General features: G+C 49.9%; 1 protein-coding gene across 1 annotated transcript in view; it reads left to right on the top strand.

The window, feature by feature from the left end:
* Positions 1-1873: 1873 nt before the first annotated feature.
* The window catches only part of LOC116660486 (shadow of prion protein-like), a 56234-nt gene continuing 48889 nt past the window's right edge, over positions 1874-9218 (top strand). The window contains exon 1 of the mRNA XM_032470065.1: positions 1874-2358. Within this exon, the coding sequence (XP_032325956.1) occupies positions 1874-2358 (485 nt within the window). The remainder of the gene's footprint in view (positions 2359-9218) is intronic.

Genomic DNA, 9218 nt, shown 5'->3' with positions numbered 1-9218 from the left:
TTTTACCATTTCTCATGTTTCAAGGAGAAGTGTCTTCACTTTCTAGTTAAATATACAAAGGGCACAGGGGGATCTGCTCATAGTCAATATTATTTGTTAATTAAACGTTAACTAATATACTTTCACTATATGTAGATGTCATTTTTCAGCTTGTAAATTGACTTGAAATACATGAACATTTGACAACAAGCTGGGCATACTGTAAGAGATAAGCAATAACTCTTTTTATGCCACTTACATGTCCTCTAATGTTGTGGGGTACTAGTGATTTCTTTGTAGACATGTGTCCTGTCTTTAACATCACCCCCAACATACCCCAAAGCATCCCCATATGCTTTCACTGACAGATACAAACTTAATGGGAATGTAAACCTAACCTCAGAATTCTGATTCTTGGTTTATAAAATGGACTATAAAAAAGGTAGAAATTGATTTTAGTGTCTGTTAATTTTTTTAATGTCAGAATTTTCTGTGGTGTCAACCTTCTTTCTGCTGTTTATTTGTAAATCCCTTGAATGAACGTTTCCCTCTTTCAAAAGACCATTCAAATATCTGATGAAAGCAAGCCCAAACCAGTGCATTTCAATAAATGGCAGTATAATGTAACAAATATTTGGAAACTCATTACTAATACTAGGAAGTAAATGTTTTAGTGATTAAGTCTAGGATAATCAAACTTAGTTATTGAATAATTGTACTAGTAACATAACAAAATAATTTTGATTAATCTTTTGTTCAAATAGAAATACTGTGATTACAGTCTTAGTATTTATTACAGGTGGTGAATGAAGAGAAATTATATTTTGCATAGTTCTGCAATTTTCTGTTTATTTTGGAGTCGAATAATAGCAAGTTTCTTTACTCTTTATCTATTATAGGACTATGTTTAGTTGATACAAGTGCCTTCCTTTATTTAAAAATAAATGCAATCTTTTACTTAATAAAATCAGCCCAAAGTGTACAACAGTTGACAATTTAAAAGAATTATAATTGCTTGGTATTTTGCACATAAAAGGTGCTTGACAAATGTTCGTAGTTCTATCTCCTAAAAGGAAATTGGTAAAAGAAAAATTCTTCCAGATTTAATATTCATTTTGCACCAGGAAGAGAAACAGAATAAGAGACTTGGATATTTAAGGCTAGGAGATCATACAAAAGTGCCAGTTTGGCCGAAGAATGATTAAAACACTCTAGTCCTGACACGTTTAATAATGGGCACACAACCTATTTCTTTGTTTCATAACCACTGCGCTCTCTCTCCCTTTTTTGGCATGGGAACAAATTCAACAAAATCAACGCCATCCAGTTAAACTTTCTGATTTAGTAGTGGGTCCGGCTGTCCTGTCAAGCAGGATGTAGGGCAAGCCCTGTGCAGAGGCAGGAGAAATCTATTTGAAATGGAATGTGCCCATTCTAAGTAATTTCATGTGGGAAAACCATCTCAAGTTGAAGGATAATTACCGAAGAGCCGTCCCACCGCCCCCCTCCCCAAGCCGCTGCGGTCCGCGTAGCGTCGGAAGCCCCTCGCCGCGGCCGGGAGGACCGCCCGCCCGGCCGCCGATTCCTGCCCGAGGGCGGCGCACCGGGGCTCCGGGAAGGTGCAGCGCGGGGAAACGTGGCACCCTCTCCAGCCCGCGCCCGGGGCGCTGCCGCGCGGCGGCCGAGCGCTCGGGGCAGCCGGGCCGGGAGGACGGCGCGGGGGCCGCACACCGGCCCGCGGGGAGAACCGCCCGCAGCGCCGGCGCCCGCCCGGGGACGGGAAGTGGCGCCCGGCCCGCCCTCCGCAGCCCGCGGCCCCGCAGCCCCGCGCCGCCCCCTTTCTCTCGGCCTCTCCCTCGGCCTCCGCCACCCCGGCCGAATTCTTGCATAAATTATGCCAGGCGCGCCTGACGTCAGGTGGCGGCGCGCGGGCGCGGGCGCGGGCGCGGCGCGGAGGGAGCCGGCGGCGGGCGCGCGCGGCCCCGCGGCCTCGGGCGCGCGCGGCGTGCCGGGCGCGCGCAGGCGCTGGCGTGCTGGGGCCGCGGCGGCGGCGGCGGCGGCGGCGGCAGCGGTGGCGGCGGCGGCGGCGGCGGCGGCGGCGGCGCGGGGGTTGAGCCGTGGTGGTGCGGACGCGCTCGTGCTCGGGAACTATCGGATTAAACTTGAATCGAGTGAAATTACACAAAGGAGCGACGCTGAGGAGGCAGCCCCGGGACCCGGAGACCTTGAAACTCGCCAGAGCCCCCGTTCGCCCCCGGCCAACTCCGCGCCCGTGGACTCAGCCCCCCGGCCCCGGCCGCCGAGCCAACTCCGGAGCCCGCTCTGCGTTTTGTTTTCCCCTCGGCACAGGGCAGCGGAGGGGCCCGACCGACCGACCCGGTAAGCGCGAGAGTTCGCCGGGCGCCTCCGGGAGGGGCGGCGGCGGCAGGAAATCGCTCCGGGCCGGGGCCGGGGCCGCGCGAGGAGTTGGGAACGAGGAGTTGGGCGTGTGCGGGGCGAGGGGCGAGGGCGGGCGGGGGCCGGGGCCGGGGCCGGCGCAGGAGCGCAGCGCCGCCCGTGCCCTGTCGCCGGCGTCGCCGCCCGCGGGGCCCGAACCCGCGCCCCGAGCGCCGCCCGGCGCCCCAACTTTTGCCTGCGTCCGCGGGGCCGGCGGCGGCGGGGACGCGCGGTCCGGCCGAGGGTCACTTCCTCGCATGTAAATGGCTTTTTGTTGTGCTGCCGGCGTGGGGGGGTACGGGGGACAGGAGGGAGCGTGTCTGCGCGCGGGGGAGCGCGAGCGCGTTTCCTCCCGCCGGCGCCGAGCACGAGTTGCCGGCTCCATTCGAAAGAAAAAGGAAGGAGGAAAAGTTGGGCTGCAACTCAAGTGCGAGTGGGCGATGGGCGCGCGGGCGCGGGGCGGCTGAGAGGCGGCTGCGGCGGCGGTGGCGGCTCGGGGACGGCGGCGACCCCCGCCTCCCGCCCCCGCCCCCCGCTCCGGACCGACCACGCCGCGCTCGCCGGGAGCGGCGGCCGCACCGGCGCGAACAAAGTGCGTCCCTGCTGGCGCGGGGGCGCCGGCCCGCGCGGGGACGGCCACCGGGCGAGGTGGGTCGGCGGTGAGGAAAGTGCGCGGGGCGCCGCGTGGGGCGGGGGCGGCGCGAACACGCGGCGCTGGGGGCGTCCCGAGCCCAGCCCGTGCCGGCCGCGGGCGCGGAGTTGCGAGCCCGGAGCCGGGGGCTCCCGGGACTCCCCGGCGGCTCCCAAGTGTGCGAGGCGGAGAAGAAAGGGAGTGGGGCCGGGGCGAGCGCGGGGAGGCGCGGCGAGGAGGGGACCCCACCTTGCCGAGCTGGCCGGGCCAACGGCGGCGGCGGCTGCATAATAGCGACTTTAAGCCCCCGGAGGCAACTCGTCTCTCCCACCCCCGAGCCCTCCAGGGGTCAGCGCCGGGCGGGGGGGGTCACCAGGTGGCCCCCGAGGTGGCCTGGGTGCGCTCTAGCCCCCGCCGGGATCCGCGGCTCGGAGCGTGAACGGCCGAGGTGGCTGGAGGCCAAGCGGTCAGCGGGGAGAGGAAGGAGGGCGGCGGGGGACGCGTTGTTTGTTTGGTTCGCACCGGGGACTGGGCTCGCCGGGGGTGCGGGGGTGCGGGCACCCTGTGGGCTGCGGTGCGGGGCGGCTGCGTCCGCGCGGGGCGAGCGCGGCCCGGGGGAGGGGGGAGGGCGGCGGATCCCGGGCGGGGGGGTGGGTCGGGAGGCTCCGGGGAAGGATCCGCCGGCCCCGAGCAGCCATCATTACCGAGCCGCCTTTCTCCGGATGGCTCTGCCTCGAGGAGCCCCGCGCCGTGGGAGCGCACCCCAAACTCCCGGCCGGCCGCCCGCTTTGTGAGCGCCCCCGTGGAGCGGACGGGCGGGGAGTGCTCCTGCTCCGGGGCGGACGGTTTTCCCGGAGGTCACTTTTAGAGACTGTTCACGCCTCGATTTTAAACTAGTTTTTTCCCCCCTCTTCTGAACAGACAATGGACAAAAGAAAAGTAGCAACCCACATGGAGAGTTTCCTTTTGAATTGCTAGAATTAGATACACTATCCAGCTCTCCACTTGCTGAGTATACTTTTTAGTTTCCCATTGTATATTATCTAGCCATCGATTTAAATAACTTATCTCGAAATAGGTCCAGCTTCTGGGCTTGATTTCTGGGCTATATTAAATATTTTAATTTATTTCTAGAGGATTATGTGAAGGCCCTGATTTTTATTTTCTGAAAATACTAGTTTAAGCCGTCTTTGCTGTGGGCAGTACCTTTCAAAGAGGTTGAGTGTGTTTCCCCCCAATTCTCTCCCAATAAGGGGAGGGGGGAGTACTCACGAAATGTAATAATTAAATAGGAAAAACCCCACAAAACTTGTTTCCTCACAGATATATGCGAACGATGCCAAAAAAAAAAAAAAAAAATCTTAGTGACTGTGACCTTAGCAGCATGGGAACCTGATTGATCCCAGTTATAATTCCATTTAGATTGTAGCAGTGTGTAAGTACTAGGTAATTCTTATTTCAGAAATAACTTGAGCAGTGATTTTACGAAGTCGAATCCGCCTCCCAGCCCCCAGAGTACATCTGTTGCGGAGTGTTTTTGTCTTGCTGTTGCACAACAGAAACCCTCCAGTCTTTACCCTAAAATGGCAGCTTTCATTTGACTGGGGCCCATTCATTGACAATGATAATAAAGAGGCGGAAAGCTAGATGCTGGGGGCACCAAGCAGGACTGGGTTTGCCTTTCTAGGTAACAGTAAGTAGGAGACATTTTATGTCTTCCAGATTTGCTCACAAAAAGTTTGTGTTCCCTGAAAAATCTGTGCTGTAGACAAAGTTACAATGTAAACAGCATTTTTAAGTGCAAAGGGGCTTGCAGCAAATATTAGAAACTACATTTTCTTGTGTTGCCGAATAGTGAAATTATGACATACCCCCCTGTCTGGTAACCGGATAAAGGGACATAATGGATTTTTGTGAGGCTTGTAACAGGTGAATTTCATCACCGTGGCACTCAAGAACTGTTTTCTAGCACTATGGATTTTATTATTTATAGTCTCTTGATATTTTCTATTCTTTTTTTCTTCCTCTGTGCAAGCCAGTAAATTGAAGCTTGATGAAATCTGTTCTAGGTTTTTCAAAATTCAAATGAGTTTCTAGGTAAGAAGTGAATAATAGAAAAGGACAGGTATGTGAATTCCAAATATTAATTATATTGGCTTAATCAATGGAATTATTTTTAAGTCAAATAAAAAATTTCTTCCTTTTTTGTGCCTTAACACAGAAGTCAGGATAGAGAAATGATATAGGTCATTTATAGGTAATGGTGATGGTTAAAAGCTCAAACATTATTTTCCTATTTTGAGGAAAAAGGTAACACTTTTTTTCCTCAAGTTGAAAACATATAGTCAAATTTAAAATAACAAGTCTAGTAACTTAGTTTTAAAACTACTTTCATAGACTCTCCCGTACTTGGTCTTCTTGTTAATCAGTTTGAATTATAAGACTATTTCCAAAACTTTTTTTGTGAAAGTCTTACTTTTATTGAGTGAAAATGAATACCATGGGGATTATCTTTATAATGCTTTATCAAAGAAATGTCACAGCTTTTTCTTCATACAGGTGCAGTCAGTAACGTATTACCTGTAGCATAGTTTTTAAGTGGTTAGGTCAAAAGAAAAAATATTTTTGTCTGTGAGAGAAGCGTCAGAATGCTTCTGTGTCCATGCTGTGTAATCCATTAGATCAGTCTCAGTGCCAAGTTTAGAGTAGTTATTTCAAACCAAGGCGGACAGCGTTTTATTTCCTGTGCTTAAGGAAGTTGGCTTGTCATACAGTCACCGTCCATTCAGTTATTTTTGATTCAGCAATCATTGGCACGTTTTCTGTGTGTAAAATGACAAATAAGAGGCCTTGCTTTCCCTCAGAGAGTTGACCATCTAGTAAGAGAGAGCATTCTGTAGGTGACCAAATACTCACATTTCACTTTTAAGATTAGCTTTGGAGGTGGGAGTTATCTTTTATCCTTTATGATCTGTGGTTGGCCTTTCAGGCTTGATAGCAGCCACCATGGCCATCTTATAAACATCGACTATAAAGAAGGCATTGCAAGAAAAAAAATGCTTAGTCAGGGCTGAGCAAAGTGTGTGACTGCAAAAAATGACCCTTAAAATTTCAGCTTTGTAATAAAGTGATTCACTTCCAGTATTCAGATGGTTTCTAGATGTAAACAAACAAGCACTTAGATGTAGGTCACAGAGCTAGATGGAGAAGGACCGTCTTGGGTGAGGCTGAGATGATGTCAGGAACGGATTGGTCCTACATGACTCCTCAGTTGTCTTGTTCGTTCACATAGACACGTTTGTAAATCTTTGAAAGGGTATTCTTTTTATGCCGTTAGAAATTTAGAATTTTGTATTATTATATCTTACCAGGTTTCTAAAGCCACTATAGCTTTATCGGATAAAATTTTCCTTTTTCTCTAGAAAACTTTATTGTTTTGTCTTTCTGTGTTTTTTTTTTTTTTAAAGAAAACTTTGATATTCAAAGATGATGGATGATGCTAAAGTAGAAAAGAAATTGGGAGTAAATGACCACTTAATTTTTCTACCAAAAATACGGGGATGTGATGTCTTATTTTAGTTTGGGTGTTACTCAGGTTGGGTTGCAGTTATGGCAGAAGTCCATCGGTGGTTGTGGTGGTAGTTAAGACCTGGGAAGGTAATTAAAAAACACTGCCACTGCTCTTCTGTGTTTTGCTTCTATCAATATATTAAACTTCTTAAATGGAACCACACCCATGTGATAAAAAATAATAAATCGGAGTAGAAAATCATAATGATATTGTCAAATAGAGACCCATCTTACAATCATTAGTGAATCTCTGGATCTTTAGAGCGTGAGGACCTTAGAGAGCCAAGTCTAACTTTCTCATTTTACAGATTAAGAAACTAAAGCTCAGAGAGGTTAATTAAAGGAGCTGCCTCTGGCTGGCCACCCGGGTGTTGCCGCGCCGTGCTGGTCACGGCTGTCCTTCTGGTGCCTAGCTGGGTGCTGGCGCGGGGGGGCTGGGTGGCCTTTGTCGGATGACTGAGCTGCTCTGGAGGGGTTGACCTCTCCCTCGTATGTTCTGACTCAAAGTACCTTCTGACTTAAGAATCCTACAGCCGACGCTAACATAGCTCTTAAAGTTGTTCTGAAGCGAATGATGATGTGTTTGCCTCTGCTGGGTGATGGTTTGGAGAGTTTTTTTGATTGTCCATCTCAAAAAATGCAGAGAAAATTATTTCAAGATTTGATGACTATTCTCATTTTAGAAGCATGTATTCATTACCATAACTAGATTCCTGTACCTTTTAACTAATGTTAGGTGACATGATTGTTTTTCTCAGTGAAGTGTTTTTGGAGGATTTTGTTTTGTTTTTATTCTGAAAATTAAAAACTGTCTTTTTAAAAATAATAATGTCGAAGAGCAATGAAGAAGTGTAACTGGGCAGTCAGAGGCTGATTGGCCCCTGGGCTCGTTTGCTTATGGCGATGTGGAATCAGAGACCCTTTCTTCAGCAGGTGGTCCTTTGAGCCTCATGCTCCCACTGTGGGTGTCAGGCTTGGCTCTAGTGGCAAGTGACTCTGGGCTGTGATCAGTTTTCCTGTTTCATTTGTTTTCTTGTTCATCGATTGAAGTATTTATCGGGTACCTGCTACCCAAATGGTGCTGTGCTGTGCATGAGTTAGGAGTACAGTGGTGCCAGAAGAAGATGTTGTAGACCCAGGCAGAAAATAAACAGAGCTACCGCAGTGTCATCGGTGCTGTGCGGTGGGTGCCAGGAGGAGGGAGAGTCACTTGTTACCTCTTAGGAAGTGGCTTTATTTTAGCACCGCCATCTGAGTGGTGGTAGAAGAAGGAGGCAGTGCCAGCCATCCTGGGGCGGGGAGGCAGCATGTCTGAGGTCTGCAAGAGCGGCTAAGGTGAGACCCAAGAGGCAGGCACAGGCTGCCTGGGGCGGGGCTTACAGGATATGGAATTTGGGACTTCAAAAAAAAAAAAAAAGCAGCAGAACCGCTGATGAGTGGTAAGCAGTGCTTGACGTGAGCAGGCTTGTGTTTTAAAGACTGACTGAGTGGGTGGGGCGGGGGAGGGAGAATGGGTTGGGACCAGCATCCTGCCTGCAGTTGCTGATGGGAACTCAATGGTGTGGAGTAGACTGGTGGCCCTGGGAATGGAGGAGAATGGACAGGTTGGAGAAGTGTTCAGGTGGTTCAGTGACGAGGACTTGAGGAGAGATTTGTTGTCAGAATGAGGAAGGGGTCCGGGGATGTGGGTTTCGAGTGTATTCCCTGCTTGGCTGGTGATGCTCTTCATGGAGGCAGGGAGGCTTGAGGAGGGCCAGCTTGGAGGAGGACGTTCTTGAGTTTCTGAGCTTGTGACTGAGGCAGCTGGTAATGGGCAATGAAACCATTGTTTTGGCTTTCTTTCCATTGCTAGTGACTGTCTAAAACTCTCCAGAATAATCTGCTAGCTTCCCCTCAAAGGTGTTGGTGTGCGGTGAGCCCACCACAGATTGCCGATGGGGGTCTGTGAAATGGGAGAGAAGAGGGAAACTTTGTTACTTGCCTAACATGTGGCGCTTTGTCCACGTGCTTCCGAGGAGTTTGCTTGCTCGTCCAGAGAAGAGAGACCCTTGGTGAGCATTTTGATCCTCCCAATCGCCGCATTCCGGAGGCCGCTTCTGCTGCTGGTTATGTATTGAGACAAGGTCCTTGGACTCCCAGCAGATAGAGGGTGGGTCCCTCTGTGCTCTCAGGGGAGGGAACTGGTTGAATTTTAGGAGCTGGCTGCAGCCATCCCTGGGTGTGGTAGAAATGAATGCGTTACTTAAATGATTGTGGAGGAAAATGTTATCCTTGGTCAACACTTACCTGTTTTTCTTTTGTGGGGGAGGGAAGTACATATCAACTCGTTTGACACGTACATTGTCATAGAAGTCACTTTGTTCAGTTATTACAAGAAGTGGATTATACAGCATGATTGGAAGCAAACGAGAGATGTTAATTGATAAATCTAGAACAGCTTCTAAGTTGCTGACTTTAACATTGCATGAGATAAATTGTGAAAACCCTAAATGTCTATCTGGAAACAGCTTTTTGAGGGAAGTGTTTGTATTTTTGCCTTTGGCACCTGTTTATTTTTGTTCTGGGTCGGGCTTGGCTCTAGGTGTGCAGAGAACCTCCCTTC

This window comes from Camelus ferus, chromosome 29, assembly GCF_009834535.1.
Source record: "Camelus ferus isolate YT-003-E chromosome 29, BCGSAC_Cfer_1.0, whole genome shotgun sequence".
Taxonomy (NCBI): Eukaryota; Metazoa; Chordata; class Mammalia; order Artiodactyla; family Camelidae; genus Camelus; species Camelus ferus.
Note: the sequence above shows the minus strand (reverse complement) of the source record. Positions and strands in the feature narration are given on the sequence as shown.